Source organism: Callithrix jacchus, chromosome 22 (assembly GCF_049354715.1).
Source record: "Callithrix jacchus isolate 240 chromosome 22, calJac240_pri, whole genome shotgun sequence".
Lineage (NCBI taxonomy): Eukaryota > Metazoa > Chordata > Mammalia > Primates > Cebidae > Callithrix > Callithrix jacchus.
This window is the reverse complement of record NC_133523.1, coordinates 20,855,288-20,872,396: the sequence shown is the minus strand read 5'-3', so window position 1 is coordinate 20,872,396 and position 17,109 is coordinate 20,855,288. Positions and strand designations below refer to the sequence as shown.

Sequence of the window (17,109 nt, the reverse complement as noted above, 5' to 3'; positions counted from 1 at the left end):
TTGTAGGTTTTTGCCAATAAACACTAGAATCAAGATGCTGTTGTGAAATTTCTCTGGGTGGTGCCTAGTTCTGGAAGAGGTGTGCACACACTAATACTTAGTGGGTAAGCCTGTGAGTGAGTGGGAAGCTGTGGTGACAGCTGTGGGAAAAGGGGGTCTGCTATCAGAGTTCCTCTTCTCTAAGGTTTTACTCTCTCACTCTGGAAGGAGACCTGGAATCACAGGACAATGGGCAGTGTGACAGCCTGTGTACAGAAGAGCAGAGCCTTCCATTCCCAGACAACCGGAGTTTGATTCCAGGCCAGGTTTCTGTGATACCTTTTTTCTTGTACTAAATCTGTAGTTTGCTGAACACCAAGCCATTCTTCATCACCAACTCATTGAGTACCATTTGAATTTGAATTCTGACACCATCCAGAGTCAGCACAGACCCTGATTCAGGGCTCATTCTCACAACATTGTCCTAATGGCAGATTCCAGTCACAAACCCCATAGACCTATCTATGCCTCTAAGCTACTGTTTAAAAATTGTGGACTCCCATAACCTCTCTCAAGTTTCATAATTTGATGAGCTACTCACACAACTCAGCAAAGTACTGTAGCTACATTTACCAGCTTATTATAAAAAATACAACTCAGGAAAAGTCAAATGTAGAAAACACGGCCGGGCATGGAGGCTTATGCCTGTAATCCCAGCATTTCAGGTGGCCGAGGTGGGTGAATCACCTGAGATCAGGAGCTTGAGACCAGCCTGACCAACATGAAGAAACCCTGTCTCTACTAAAAATACAAAAAATTAGCCAGGCACGGTGGCACATGCCTGTATTCCCAGCTACTCAGGAAGCTGAAGTAGAAGATTCACTTGAATCTGGGAGGCAGAGGTTGTGGTGAGCCAAGAATGTGCCATGACTCCAGCCTGGGCAGCAAAAGTGAAACTGTCTCAAGAAAAAGAGGAGAGGAGAGGAGGGGAGATGAATAGGACAAAGAAAAAATGGAGAAATAGATAATCCTCATAAACAGCTATGATTGATAAAATTACCTATCCTTTTGTGTTCTCCAGAAACAGTTTATAGAAAGAAACATGCTTTCCTCTATGACTTAATTGGTGCTCTTTTTCTTATCTATCACATAGCCAGACACAGACTCTGCACATTTTCTTCCTGTTTTTATTTTTAAAAATCAGCTGAATTTTTCTTCAGTGGTCAAAAGAAAATACTTTTTAATCAAACTTCAGTTATGTTGATTTCCAGCCCACAGGCTCCTGAACATTCAGCCACACTCGATTTAAGACAAAAACAACACGTTATGTCCTTCCTAAAAACATGCTGACTTCAGGGTAAAACATGAATGTAGAATCTGATCTTTTCACCTCTCATTTGCTATTTACCTTCTACTTTCTTTGTAATCTTATTGTTTCTTCCGATAAAAGGAAGCCCTTGTCTGCCCAAACTTTGCGATGTTTACAGATCTTATATCAGGTATTCTCTTCTGTTCCAATACTCCTTTGGAATTTATTTATTTATATATTTGACGAAGTCTCGCTGTGTCACGCAGGCTAGAGTGCAATGGAGGGTTCTTGGCTCACTGCAACCTCTGCCTTCAAGGCCCAAGCAATTCTCCTTCCTGAGCCTCCTGAATAGCTGGGACTACAGGCCTGTACCACCACTCACAGCTAAGTTTTCTATTTTTAGTAGAGCTGGGGTGTCACCATGTTGCTGGGACTGGTCTCAAATTCCTGACTTCAAGTGATAGGCCCGCCTGAGCCTCCCAAAGTGCTGGATTTACAGGCGTAAGCCACCACACTCGGCCCCATTTCCTTGATTTTGTTTTTATTTATTTATTTATCTTACCATGGCTCATGCCTGTAATCTTAGTACTTTGGGAAGCCAAGTATTTTGTTTTATTTTTTTGGGACGGATTTTCCCGCTTCCTTCCCAGGCGGGAGGGCAGTGGCGCGTTCTCCCCTCACTGTAACCACCGCCTTCTGGGTTCAAATGATTCGGCTGCATCACCCTCCTGAGTAGATGGGATTAAAGGCACACGCCCCGCCACGCCCGGCTACATTTCTTTTTTTTTTTACTTTTTATAAGTTACTGGTCTGTTTGTTGATAATAAGACTGGAGGTGCACAAGGTTAAGCCTCAGAGTTCACGGGGCGGGGGTCAAGGATCAGGTTTGAGGGTTTCCAGCGCCTGGTGCAAATCTCCAAGAAAGTTTAGAAAAGGGCACCAAGGGTGATTCCAAAAAGTTTTGGTTTGGCGCAGAAGGTAGGCGATCCAGCGCAGAAAGCCAAAAAATTTTTCTTTTCTTTTTTTTTTTTTTTGTTTGGACGGAGTCTCTCTGTTGTGGCCCAGGCTGGAGGGCAGTGGCGCGATCTCGGCTCACAGCAACCTCCGCCCCCCGGTTCAAGCTATTCTCCTGCCTCAGCCTCTTGAATATACCTGGGACTACAGGCACTTGCCACCACAGCCGGCTAATATTTTGCATTTTTAGTAGAGACGGGTTTCACCGTGTTAGCCCGGATAATCTCTATTTCCTGACCTCGTGATACACCTCACTCGGTCTCCCAAAGTGATTGAATTACAGGTGTAAGCCACCCGCTAGCGCTTCTTACTCGCTAATGCGGACAAAACTACACATCCATTGGCTAAAAGCTCCTTCTATCTGAGGTTGATTGCCAGCAGCCCTTCCTTCTGTTTTGCCAGGAAAGGAACTGTCCGCCTAGTAACAGCTGATAGCATTTCCCATTGGTCACCGTTTCCGGAAGCCCGCCCTTTCGTTTCCGGAAGGTCGGCGCGCGCTAAGTCTGCCGATGGTATCCAGGGTAACAGTGGAGAGCATGTTCAGCGGGATTGGGCTGTTCGGCCAATCGCCTGCTGGACATGGGACGCTGGAGGGTCAGCTGTGTCGAGTCCTTGCCTTCAATGTCCGCGGCTGGGAAATCGGCCATCGCTACGGCGGAACTGAGACTCGGGTTCCTTCAGGACCCTTTCGCGTCCGCCCTCCGGACTCTTGGGCGCTCACGCTGGGGCTGAGGTAGTTTCCCGACCTCTAACCTGTAGTGTCTCGAGGTTAAAGGTAAAAACTTTTTTTTTTTTCAGGCCATTTGGTAAAACACCCTTTTATTTTTAGGCAGATGTTTTGTTGCAGAACGCCTCTAAGGAAGGGAGTGACTGGCGAATTTAGGTTTATTAAATAAAATACATTGCTGGTTTATATTATGTTTATAATAAAGCACCCCAACCTTTTAAAAATCTCACTTTTTGCAAGTTTTGTTATTTAGTGGAATGTCTCTGATAAGGACCGCCAGTTAAAATGGCATTTTGTTATAGTTGCTAATTAAACCAATATTTAGTTTTGATGGTTGTCCTAAGAGCAGCAACTTCTCAATGGTTTTGCCTAGGTTTTCTTACAGGGTTTTTATGGTGTTAGGTCTTATGTTTAGATCTTTAATTCATCTGGAGTTAGTTTTAGTGTAAGGTGTCAGGAAGGGGTCCGGCTTCTGCTTTCTGCACACTGCTAGCCAGTTTTCCCAGCGCCATTCATTAAACAGCGTTTTCTTTTAGACAGTGTCTCCCTCTGTTGCCCTGTCTGGAGTGCAGTGGCAGGACCACACCTCACTGCAGCTTCAAACTCCTGGGCTCAAACAGTTCTCCGATATCAGCCCCCTAAGTATCTGGAACTACAGGCATGTGCTCAGCCTATATCTTTCTCCCTCTTTTTTCTCTTTTCTTCTTTCTTTTGTTCTCTATTCTTTCTTCTTTTTCTTTCTCTCTTTTCTTTTGTTCTCTTTTTCCTTTCTTCTGTTCTTTTCTCTCTCCCCTTTTTCTTTTCCTTCTCTCTCTCTCCCTCTATTCTTCCTCCCTCCCTCCCTCCTTCTTTCCTTTTTTTTTTTTTTGGTGACAGAGTTTCATTTTGTCACCCAGGCCAGAGTACAGTGGCATGAACATGGTTGACTACAGCCTCAACCTCCCTGGGCTCAAGCGATCCTCCCACCTCAGCCTCCTGAGTAGCTGGGATTACAGATGCACACCACCAAACCCAGCTAATTTTTATATTTTTAGTAGAGACGGGGTTTCGCCACGTTGACCAGGCTGGTCTTCAACTCCTGATCTCAAGTGGTCTGCCCACCTTCGCCTCCCAAAGTGCTGGGATTATAGGCATATAATATATATATACAGCCCCTACAAATCAGTCCCAGACCTTGAGCTCAGAGTAATATCTAGATTCACATTAGAGACATGAATCAAAGGATCCATTTTATGAGAACAAATGTGTGGGGCCTGAATTTTAAACGCGGAACCATGTTAGGCTGCAAACAGTCTTAAACCATAGCATGTTGATCAGAAGTGTAAATGAGACACAGAGAGGGCAGGGGCAAGTTAATTGTAAGATCTATAATCATATAATCACACAAAATCCGTTAAACTGGGCCCATCAGTGACTATGGCTTTGCTGTACAGCATTGCTATAGCTTTGGCTATTCAGTGCACAGGATTGCAAAGAAAAATTAAGTAGTTGCCCCATAACTTTTTATTTATTATGATTTTATTTATTTTAGAGGCAGTTTTGCTCTTGTTATGGCTGGGGTGCAATGGCACAATCTCGACTCACTGCAACCTTTGCCTCCAGGGTTCAAACGATTCTCCTGCCTCGGTCTCCTGAGTAGCTAGGATTACAGGCAAATGCCATGACACCCAGCTAATTTATGTATTTTTAGTAGAGGTGGGGTTTCACCATGTTGGCCAGGCTGGTCTCGAACTCCTGACCTGAGGTGATCTGCCCATCTTGGCCTCCCAAAGTGCTGGGATTATAGATATAAGCCACCATGTCGGCCATTTTATTATTATTTTTTAATAGAGATGGGTGTCTCGCCATGTTGACCTGTCTGGTCCTGAACTTCTGAGCTCAAATGATCCTCCCACCTCAGCCTCCATAAATGCTGGGATTATAGGCAGGAACCATTGCACCCATCCCAGTTACTTTTTAAAAATAGTTTCCATTCAAGTATAATTTACATGCAGTGAAATGCACACATTTAAAGTATACGTACAATTTGATGATTTTTGAAACTCATTTTGACACCTGTTCAACCATCATCCCAGACACAGAACCTTCCACCATTCTAAAAAGTTCCTTCTCAAAGCCCCTCTCCTTACTGAGACAAACACTGCTCTCATTTTTGCCATCATAGTTTTTCCTATTCTAGAACTTCTTAAAAATAAAATCACACAGTAGGTGGGTATCTTTCACACCTGGCTTCTTCCCCTTAGCATAAAGCCTTTGAGATCCATCAACATATTTTTTTGGAGCTTAATTTGTGGCATATATTCCCAATCCCAATGATCAATAATGTTTGTATATCATTTATATTAGTACACAGATTCGGTGGTGGCTATTTCATGTGGTCTCTGCATTGTGCCTTTACATGGTGTTGGCTCTGTCCTGTTTGGCTTGGTCAACTTACATAGATAAAACAAGAGGTGTTAATTGCACACAGAGGCCTCCTTGTTGTATGGTTAGTAAATCTAGAATTATGTGGTGGTGAGCACTGCTAAAACCAGAGAAGTAGCTTCTGTCTGGAGATTATGTAAAGGAGCCAGAGTTGTATATTTGGACTGGACTCTATTAGGCTGGAACGCTTTCTTTTACTGCCTACTTTTTTTTTGAGATGGAGTCTCACTCTGTCACCCAGGCTGGAGTACAATGGTACAGTCTTAGCTCACTGCAACCTCCGCCTCCAGGGTTCAAATGATTCTCCCACCTCAGCCTCCCCAGTAGCTGGGATTACAGCCACCCACCATCATGCCCGGCTAATTTTTGTATTTTTAGTAGAGACAGAGTTTCACCATGTTGGCCAGGCTGCTGTCAAACTCCTGACCTCAAGTGACTCACCTGCCTCAGCCTCCCAAAGTGCTGGGATTACAGGTGTGAGCCACTGTGCCTGGCCAGGGTATATCTAACTTTTTAATGAATTTCCAAACAGTTCTCCAAAGTGGTTGTACTATTTCTGACTACTTTAAGATAAATAAATATACATATTTATTGTGTGTGGTTGAAATATTCAAAGACACAAGATGAAAAGTGAGACTGCTGGGTGTGATGGTACATGCCTTGCAATCTCTCAGCGGTTTGGGAGGCCAAGGCAGCAGGATAGCCTGAGGCCAGGATAAGCCTGAGCAACATAGGGAGCTGCCTCTATTAAAAAAAAAAAAAGTAAAAAAATTAGCTGGCCAAGGTGGCATGTAGTTGTGGTCACAGCTACTCAGAAGGCTGAGGCAGGAAGATTGTTTAAACCCAGGAGGTGGTGGCTGCAGTGAACCGTGATCATGCCACTGCACTCAAGCTTGGGCAACAGAGCGAGATCCTGTCTTTTAAAAATTAAAATTAAATAATGTAGAAGCTGGCCAGGCATGGTGGCTCATGCCTGTAATCCCAGCATTTTGGGAGGCCAAGGTGGATGAATCACCTGAGATCAGGAGTTCAAGACCCGCCTAGCCAACATGGTGGACCCCCATCTCTACTAAAAATTCAAAAAAAGTAGCTGGATGTGGTGGCGGGCACCTGTAGTCCCAGCTACTTGGGAGGCTGAGGAAGGAGAGTCACTCAAACCCGGGAAGTGGAGGGTACAATGAGCCGAGGTGGTGCCACTGCACTCTAGCCTGGGCAATGAAGTGACACTCCATCTTGGGAAAAAAAAGTAGAAGTTGGCTGGGTGCAGTGGCTCACACCTGTCATCCCAGCACTTTGGGAGGCCAAGACAGGAGGATCTCCTGAGGTCAGGAGTCCCAGACCCGCCTGGCCAACACGGTGAAACCCGTCTCTATTAAAAATACAAAAACTAGCCAGGCGTGGTGGTACATGTCTGTAATCCCACCTACTCAGAAGGCTGAGGCAGGAGGATGGCTTGAGCCCGGGAGGCGGAGGTTGCAGTGAGCTGAAATCGTGCCGCTGCACTCCAGCCTGGACACGGTCTCCAGACAAAAAAAAAAAAGTAGAAGTTACAGGAGAAACACTGCATCTCACCCTGGACACCGGGATGATGCTTCATGTTGCCAAGCTGAGACCTGCCACGAATTCTCTTCCTATCACATGGCCATCAGACCTGAGCGAGAGCCAGGACCCAAGGGGGTTGCAAGAGTCATGCCTGAGGTTTAGTTAAGTGGGACAGATGTGCTATTTAGAACCAGGACACCTGGGAGCAAATTTTAAAGGCCTGGACATTCCCTGCCTGTGATGAGCTTTAGCAAGGACCAGCACAGCTGTGAATCCTCTTAACTGCTCATCCCATTACAAAAAGTGCAAATCTAAAAACAGATGAACAGAAAAAATTACTGCAACATCGTTAATCTGAACACAGTGGTTAATGTTGCTTGAATAATGCATTTGGGTGCTTTTAAATGTCTGCAGTCAGCCTGGGCAACATGCCAAAACCCTGTTTCTACCAAAAAACACAAAAATTAGTTGGGCATGGTGGTTTGCACGTATAGTCCCAGCTGCTTGCAGAGGGGCTGATATGAGAGGATCGTTTGAACCTGAAAAGTCAAGGCTGTCGTGAGCCAAGATTGTGCCACTGTGCTTCAGCCTGGGTGACAGAGCAAGACCTGGTCTCAACAACAACAAAAAAGTCTGCAGTGTTTTATTTTTTAACCTGGGAAAATATTAAAAAGTAAATTAAAAAATATATAGGGCTGGGCGCAGTGGTTCATGCCTGTAATCCTGCACTTTGGGAGGCCAAAGCAGGCGGATCACGAGGTCAGGAGTTTGATACCAGCCTGGCCAACATGGTGAAACTCCATCTCTACTAAAAGTACAAAAATTAGCCGGGCATGGTGGTGTGCACCTGTAGTCCTAGCTACTCAGGAAGATCGAGCCCAGGAGTTCGAGGCTGCAGTGAGCTGTGACCACACAACGGCACTCAAGCCTATATGATACAGCAAGAGACTGATTCCTAAAAAAATTTTGTTTTAAAATAATTGAATATATGACTACGACACACATGAATCTCAAAAACACTACACTGGCCAGTGTACACAGTGGCTCACACCTGTAATCATAGCACTTTGGGAGGCCTAGGCAGGTGGATCACATGAGGCCAGGAGTCGAAGTGCAGCGTGGGCAACATCATGAAAGATACAAAAATTAGCTGGGCATGGTGGTGCACGCTTGTAGTCCCAGCTACTTGGGAGGCTGAGGCAGGAGAAATGCTTGAACCTGAGAGGTGGAGGTTGCAGTGAGCCAAGATTGTGCCATTGTACTCCAGTCTGGGCAACAGAGGGGGACTCCATCTACAAAAAAAAAAAAAAAGGCTGGGCATGGTGGTTCATGCCTATAATCTCAGCACTTGGGAGGCCAAGGTGGGCAGATCACCTGAGGTCAGGAGTTCGAGACCAGCCTGGCCAACATGGCAAAACCTGTCTCTACTAAAAATACAAAATTAGCTGGGCATGGTAGCAGGCACCTATAATCCCAGCTACTCAGGAGGCTGAGGCAGGAGAATTGCACTACACTCCAGCCTGGGCGGGCAGGTGTGATGGCGCATGCCTCTGGTCCCAGCTACTTGGGAGGCTGAGACTGAGCAAAAGAGCAAAACTCCCTAAAAAAAAAAACAACCAAAAAAACCACTATGCTAAGGAAAAGAACCCAGACACCAAAAAAACCTATATGCTGTATGACTCCACTTATACTCAGGCCAAAGCAGGCAGATCATAAAGTCAGGAGTTCAAGACCAGCCTGACGAACATGGTGAAACCCCCATCTCTACTAAACATACAAAAATTAGCTGGGCATGGGACATGTGGGACAGACACACTGACCTTTGGATGGAAAAATCATTACAGTGCTTGCCTCTGAGAGCTGGGGGCGGAGACTGACTGCGAAGGGGCACAGGGAGGCTTTCTGATGACATTGTTCTGTATCTTGTCTCAGGGGTGGGTTACACAGGTGCCTGCCTGTGTCCAAACTCAGACCGTTCACTTAAGGTCTGTTCATTTCACTTTATATAAATGTTTTGTTTTACCTAAAAAATGAAAACATTAAAAAAAAAAGGAATTCAAGTAAATCAACACAACCCACGTCCTTCTCCTTGGCAGCTCTGCTAAACAGATCCCCAAACGGGAGGCTTTTTCTTGGGCCTCCAGGGCCTCCCTGGTCCAGCCACTGTCACTTCCTCACTAGGCTCCCAACTGATCTGTTTCCTACATAAGATCCCGACGCTGAGCTCAGCACCCTCCCATGGCTCCCATCTCTCAGATTAAAGCGGGAATCCATCCTGGCCTCTAATCCCAGTACTTTGGGAGGCCAAGGGCCTGGCACACCAGCCTTCAAAGCCCCCTGGACTCTGCTCCTCACCTCCTCCTTTTTTTTTTTTTGAGACAGAGTCTCACTCTGTCGCCCAGGCTGGAGTGCAGTGGCGTGATCTCAGCTCACTGCAGTCTCAACCTCCTGGGTTCAAGCGATTCTCCAGCCTCAGCCTCCAAAGTAGCTGGGACCACAGGCATGCATCATCACACCTGGCTAATTTTGTGTATTTTTAGTAGATAATGGGGTTTCACCATGTTGGCCAGGCTGGTTTCAAACTCCTGACCTCAGGTGATCTGCCCACCTCGGCCTCCCAAAGTGCTGGATTACAGGCGTGAGCCACCATGCCCAGCCTCATTCACTTTCTCAAACAGATCACAGGCTCCCTCTATGATGACTATTCCTCTCTGCCTGGGAAGCCATCCCTGGCCACCTGCTTGTCTCACCCCTCACCCCCTTCACGTCTGTTCAGACTTCAGTCCGCACAGGCTCCCCCAACCACGCAGGTGATGGCCAGCTGTTCCTGCACACGCACCTTGCCTACCTCTCTTCCTCTTTCTCACGGTGGAGCTCAGGTCCCCTCCACCTGCATCTACATAAGGGCTGTCCTCACCAGAATGTCAGGCTCCAGGAGGCCAGAACTCTGTGTCTTGCTCCTGGCTGTCATACAGCAGATTCTCAATGAACCTTGCTTGAATGACAGCACCGGTTGCAGCCCCCGGCACGCAAGGCCCAGGTCTTCCCGGAGTCGGGTTGCTTGGGAATGACAGCATTGGCGACCAGGACACTTTACCCTCGAGCCCTGCTGGTGGCATCCACAGCTCTCCATCTCCCTGCAAACACTCTGGGCTAGCCTCACCCCAGACACACCCCTGAAGAGAACACTTCCTCCTGGGGTGATGAGGTTTCCTTGAAAACAGCTTTCATGTGCCCCCACCTTGGATTCCCGCCCCCGCTTTTTGGCCATGTAGGCCTTCCAGACTTTACTGATGGCCTGGGTGTAAGCAGTGCGAGTGTGTGTGACTATTACTGTGGGAGGTACTTAAACATCTTGTATAAATGGGGCTTTTTGGACAAGATGTTTACTGTGGGGGTGTGGGGGGACCCAATAAATAGACTTTCATCCAGATGCTTATGTGAGTACCCAGCAGTTCCCAATGAACCAATGAACTCCCTGTCCTCAAACCCCAGTTGTTTTTTTTTTTTTTTTTTTTTGAAACAAGAGTCTCACTCTGTCACCCAGGGCTGGAGTACAGTGGCGTGATCTCAGCTCACTGCAACCTCCGCCTCCCGGGTTCCAGCAATTCTCCTGCCTCAGCCTACGGAGTAGCTGGGATTACAGGCACCCGCCATCATGCCCAGCTAATTTTTTGTATTTTTAGTAGACCTGAGGTTTCACCATGTTGGCCAGGAGGGTCTCGATCTCCTTACCTCATGATCTGCCCACCTTGGCCCCCCAAAGCGCTGGGATTACAGGCGTGAGCCGCTATGCCCGCTCATCCCTTTTGGTTTCTTTCCCATCCTTCCTCACAATCTCCATTCACTTTCACAAAACCCCAACCCAGACCCCTAAGGACACTTCCCTTCCCCCAAGTCTGAATTATTCCACCTGAAGCTATCCAACCTGTATTATTAGTAGACTCCTCAGGAGAAACTGTTTAAGATGCAGATTCCCAGATACAACCCCCAAGAGATCCTGAATCAGCAGGCAGGACCACAAAATGCTACCTTGAACAGATTCCAAGTGATTGATGTAGTGGACACCCTGGTTCAGGAGTTCCTGGGGAGGGACAGAAGAAAACTAAATTTTTAGCTAAAAGACCTCAGCTTCTGTCTGGGCACAGTGGCTCACACATATAATCCCAACACTTTGGGAGGCCGAGGCAGGCAGATCACTTGAGCCCAGGAGGTAGAGGCTGCAGTAGCTAAGATCATGCCACTGCACTCCCGCCTGGGCAACAGAGCAAAACTCCATTCCCTCCCCCACCCCCCCCAAAAAAAGACCCTGGCTTCTGTGTGAGGGAAAAGGGAGGGAAAGGTTTTCATCTTCCAGCTACTTATAAAAATAAATTGGGCCAGGCGCAGTGACTCACACCTGTAATCCCAGCATTTTGGGAGGCTGAGCCGGGTGGATCAGGAGGTCAGGAGTTCAAGACCAGCCTGACTAATATGGTGAAACCCCATCTCTACTAAAAATACAAAAAGTAGCCAGGCATCATGGCAGACTAGCCTGGTCCCAGCTACTCTGGAGGCTGAAGCAGGAGAATCAATTGAACCCGGGAAGCAGAGGTTGCAGTGAGCTGAGTTGTGCCACTGCACTCCAGGCTGGGTGACAGAGTGAGATTCTGTCTTAAAAAAAACAATAAAAATAAATAAATAAACAAACAGACATACCGGCACTCTAAAGTGCTTCGCATCACCACATACCTGTTCTGGAAACCCTAAGATCTGTGACACATCCTTCCACATCGATGCAAAGTCTTTCACAAAGAGGACAAACGGCTTCTCTCATGGATAATTAAAAATTCTTGAAGCTTGAATCCGTATCTGATAACCAGTCGCGTCTGGCTGGGGGTATTGTTTGAAGGGGGAACCCTTTCCTCAAATTTAATAGTTCATGCTATCCCCACCTACAAAAGAGACTGAACAGGACACTTGATTTGCTAAGCTTTATTTTATACATACACATTTACATTTACTAGTCATCGTGTCGACTTGTTAAGATGATGAAGCCCTAATGAACCCGTTTTGAAATCAGAAGCTGGACGGTTGCAGGCTTTGGTCATTTCAAGAATCCAGTTCACCCCGGGCTTTGTTTTGCACACACCCCAGGAGAAGCTTGGTGCACACAGCTGCGTAGCTGTCAATGGAAACCACTCTCTTTTCTCTTGTATTTTTCGGTTACACTCACTCAGGATTTTGAAATGAATCATCACAAGAAATGTGTTTTAAAGCTGAATCACTGGGAACATATAACAACTGTTCACATCACCACAAAACTGAAGTCAGAAAAAGAGACCCTGAAAATGTACAAGGGCTGATACTCTACGACAGAATATTATTACTGTTCACCACGTTAATACCTTTACTTGCTACCATACAACTAAAGTCACGGCAGAACGAGAGTGTGTAAATTACAGAAGGAAACTTGCTTTCAGCGCGCCAGATAATAGGACATGCACAGGACTGAATTCCTTCCCCTTCTAACCTCTCTCATCAGTCACATTTACAAGAAGCTCAATTTTAAGCAAAGAGATGCCAGAAGCAGCTAACTGGAGATGTGTACAGAAACAGGTTAGCCTATAGACACAAGATAAATAGTCTCATAGTCTTCAATGGAACTCGTTTGGTTTCCAACATATCTGAGTAGTCACTTTTCAGTTTTTTTAAACACATAAAAAACAGATTCCGATTACATCTTTGTGGACGTCTTGGAAACCACTGTTTCAGGGACCCTGCCCTCTCCTATACACACATGCACACACACATACACACACAATGGCACATGGTGTTCTGGTCTAATATAGTGTGTCTAAATGCACAGGGCAGACATTAACAGCTGAGTTTTAAAAGATTTTTTTCCCCTTTTACTACAATGAGAGTAGTGACCTTCTGCTGCAAAGATCATGACAGTTTAGTTCAAAGATGGTGACAGTTTGTTGGATAGACGAAATTAGAACTGGGGACCTAGGATTGCCTGAGTCCTTCCCTACAATCACCCCGTTCCCCACAGGATTCCTGAGAGGGCTCATCCCAAATGGGAATCAAAGTGCCATTTTTACTAACAGACGCTAAAACTCAAGGACTTTGAGATCTAAGCAGACATTTCTTTTTCCCTAAAACTCATTCCAGGGACCTCCTGGCTAGATAACTGGAGGTTGGAGGCTGAAGGAGCAATGAAGCCAGGTTTGCAGTGAAGGTCCTGGCTTAACTTACCCCACTGGTTACAGAAGAGAAAGGCTGGAAGGGACAATACGGCGAGGCCACCCAGCTCTTCCAAACGCCAGGGCAGGCAGAGGTCGCTGACCAACCCAGGAGGGAGCGAGGTGTGGGAGAGAAAGGCTGAACATGGATGAGTGTAACTGACCTGCTCATGCATAAAGGGGAATGAATGTTCTGGAATTTTCCCAATCCTCTTACTAACTCTCCTGCCTCCGAAGGTGAGTGGAGGGGGCAGTGAAACAGCAGGCCTGGTAGAGAAAAGAGCACAGAGATCCACCTCCCTTCCCCAACTCCCTCCCACCCGAGACCTCACCTATCGTTTACCTCAGAGCCAGATCGCTATCAACAGGGTCCCTAAGACAGTCCAAAGTCTTATTTCATTCAGTGACAAGAGGAAATTTTGCTGACTTGGCACTTCTTCCTTGTTCTTTCAACTCCTCAGGTATGGGTGGTCCCCCAATTTATTTCTGGATTCTGTGAATAAATGAGAACAGGTCAAGAAGGGAACAGAAAGAGGTGTCGTTAGGAAATGTGTTAATTCCAAGAAATTTCTCAGTCCCTGAACATTTCTATTCCCCAGCCAGGCCTCTGGAAAACGTCACCCTTAAAGCCACATAGCCGGCAAACACCGTAACTTCAAAACATTAATTTTTTTTGTTTATTTTTGTGTTTTTAGTAGAGACAGGGTTTCACCATGTTGGCCAGGCTGGTCTTGAACTCCTGACCTCAGTGTTCTGCCCGCCTCAGCCTTCCAAATCATTAAATCTTTTTTCTTTTTTTTTTTTTTTTTTTGGAGACAGAGTCTCACTCTGTCACCTGGGCTGGAGGGAAGTGGCATGATCTAGGCTCACTGCAATCTCTGCCTCCAGAGTTCGAGATTCTCCTCCCTCAGCCTCCCAAGTAGCTGGGATTACAGGCATGTGCCACCACAACCGGCTTTTTTGTATTTTTAGTTAGAGATGGGGTTTCACCACGTTGGCCAGGCTGGTCTTGAACTCCTGACCTCAAGTGATCTGACCACCTCGGCCTCCCAAAGTGCTGGGATTATAGGCGTGAGTAACCACGCCTGGCCCCAAACCATTAAATTCTCATCAAGGAAGATGAGTCAGATGGACTTGACAAATGACCACAGCAACACTCATTGATAAACAATCGGTCGGTGGGTTTGCTCTGCTGCCTCCTGCCCACCAGATGTCCCCAGCATCGGCCTTCAGGAGGCTCCTGGGGGGGGGGTTCTGGGCTCTTACCCTCCTCAAATGGTGTGTCATCCACCTCCTGCAGTGCACTGGGATCCTCCTCATCACCTGCTTGACCCACCACCTCCTCAGGCTCCTCTGCCCCCGCCTGCCACTCCTGCTCCTCCTGCCTCACCCACTTGCTGGCACGAGCCCAGTCACTTCTGTTGTCATTCTCACCATTGGTGGCACGCCTAGGAGAGCCTTCTGGCTTGGCCTTTGAACCCTTAGAGGTTGAGGCTGCCGGCTCGGCAGGCTGCTGGCCTTGAGGCGCCTTCTGAACTGACGCCTCCTTTCTTGAGCCTGGCCCTTTCTTTGGCATCACCGGCTTCTTCCTGGCATCTTCTGAGTCAACCAGGACGTAAGAGGCAGGGCCCAAGCTCACCTTCTTTTTCTTCCTCATGGGGGCGGGGTTCTTGGTGGAGACCCAGGCCATGGCCTTTTTCTTTGGTGGACTCTGGTGGCCACCATCTTGGTCTGACTCAGCGGCGCCTTCTGGACTCTCAGCTTCTGCCTGGACATCCTGAGATGGGTCTCTGGGACCCTTCCAGGCACATTTCGCCCCAGGCTTCTTCAAAGCGAACTCCTCCTGCTTCATACAGTGCTTCTTGCTGCCCTTGATCGACTCTGAGACCGCCATGCTTTCAGAATCACCCGCCTCAGGATCCTCCAAGTCAGCCGTGCTGCTGGAATCGTTGCCTTTGGGTTTTTTCCAGGGCACAGCTTCCTGCTTGGGGTTCTTCTTCTGCTTCTTTCTCCTGGAGCGAATCTTGGCTCCAGCCTTGCGAACCAACGGTTTGGGAGGGTCATGCTGGTCTTCCGCGGCATTCCAGTTGTTGGGGTTCTCCGTCTTTAAGGTAGAACCCACCTCTGCTGCAAGCCCCGGTTCCTTCTTGATCTTCCTCTCTCCTGTGAAACCCCAGGCTGCCATCTCCTCGAACTCAGAGGCCTCCTGGGCCCTGGCTTCCTCCTGGCTTCGGATCTCGGCATCCATGTAGAAAATGATCTGCACCACTGCTCCCAGGAGCACCCCCAAAGCTTCTGCCCAGTTCTCTGGGGGCTGATGCTGGTTCTGGGACAGTGTGGGGTGGTTGAGCTGGAGCAGGCGGACCACATCCTCCCAGGTGCGCCCCTCCGCATCCAGGAATTCATTCAGATTTTTTAAAAATTCAGCATCCTGGATGGGGTCTCTACACACCACTCTCCAGACGCCACCCCTTCCTGAGAATACACGGGGGATGGTGCTCAGATTCACACCTTCATCAACCTCAATGAGGGCAGCTTTAACATTCTCTTCCCTCATAAAAATCTTGTTGAGCACACGGTACGGGCCCAGCGGGGAGAGGACCACATTCAAGGTCTCCTCAATTTCTGCTTGGCCACAGTCCTCTGGGATGCCTGTGACCAATAAGGACCTGTGGATATCCACTTCCATTCCCCTGCACCAATCCTCCAGAAGGTTCATCGCCACGGTCTTGGACATTTAGCTGCTCTGACCCTACTACGCGTAGTAAAGAGTCTATCAGGTGGACGTGGGGCTGCAGCGGTCCCCAAACCGTAATCCTGCAAGGTGACAAGGGAATGAGGTCAGGCTCCCGGGAAGACGGCCAAGCTCGCAGATCCTAGCTGCCCCCTCCGCGGCCGGTCTGCAGGAGGCCTCGCGCTTTCCTAACACCCTCCTCCCCAACCCCGGCCCCGGGTGCTCACACGTGTCCCGGAATCTGCCGCAAAAGGCCCTCCGTCCCTGCGCGGCCGGGATTTACTTGGCAGCCCAGCCTCCGACCGCCCAGCCAGGCCAAGGAGAGGCCGCTAGAATGCAGCCGTTCCCCAGTCGCTGGCTCCGTCTACCGCGGCACAGCTGCTCGAGGCGGAAAGAACCAGAAAGACGCCGTCCGCCCCCGCTCCGGAAAGGGCGGGTCACGTGGCTTCCAGCCTCAATCCCAGCAGCTGCGCGAAGCCGAGGTTGGCGTCGCAGCGCGCGCCTGCGCACTGGCTCCCATACTGCCGCTCGGGGGTCTTCGGGCTGTGCAGCTCCCGAGGTCTCCATGGCAACCGGCCGTCGGTTGCTAGGACCGAGCCCGCCTATGCGCGGGCGCTGCAATTGGACCTAGAGAGCCGGTGTAAGAGCGGCTGTTCAGGTCGCAGAGCAAGGGTTTGGATACGCTCCGATGGTGCCTCCGTGGAGGCCCAACCTTTCCACCCAAGTGGGCCTTGGGAACGGGGGTCACGTCGGGGAGAAGCGCCAACATCAATGACCGCATCCACTAACTTTATCATCCTGTGCCCCACCTGTTAGATTCACCCAGCGTGACCCTTGGGAGACACTAGAAATCAAGGAAGGAAGAAAAAGAGGCTTTAATGTTGGGTTTTTCTAATGAAAGCTACGGCTCCTGTTGGCCTTGTAAACTTCTACTGCAAGCTCCTGGGTTCTTCCAGGAATTTCCAGAAACTTCTAGAAACTTCTAACTTTCCTACCCGACCCCTTCTAGCATGAGAATAATGCCTTTCCTTTCCTTGTTTCTTCACCGTGATGCAGGGTGAGTTCTTGGTGTCCTCCAGGAAGCGGGGAGCAATGTTACAGCTCACTGACTGCCCCCACAGAGAAGTGTTAATCCAAACTACAACCATTTTGT

General features: G+C 48.2%; 1 protein-coding gene across 4 annotated transcripts in view; it reads right to left on the bottom strand.

Annotated features, from left to right (window-relative positions):
- Positions 1-16,322, bottom strand: part of LOC144580952 (paraneoplastic antigen-like protein 8A) — a 33,169-nt gene extending 16,847 nt beyond the window's left edge. The window contains exons 1-3 of one of the 4 annotated variants that reach the window (XR_013531347.1): positions 16,184-16,322; positions 14,489-16,039; positions 13,566-13,715 (exon numbers count right to left, since the gene is read on the bottom strand). Coding sequence is in view for 3 of the 4 variants with exons in the window: in XM_078362086.1 (XP_078218212.1) it covers positions 13,672-13,715; positions 14,489-15,959 (1,515 nt within the window). In the remaining variant the exon portion in view is untranslated. Of the gene's footprint in view, positions 1-11,954; positions 13,716-14,488; positions 16,040-16,183 lie in introns of those variants that run through there. The other 3 variants (XM_078362086.1, XM_078362087.1, XM_078362088.1) reach the window with 3 other exon arrangements.
- Between the last annotated feature and the right edge of the window lie 787 nt (positions 16,323-17,109).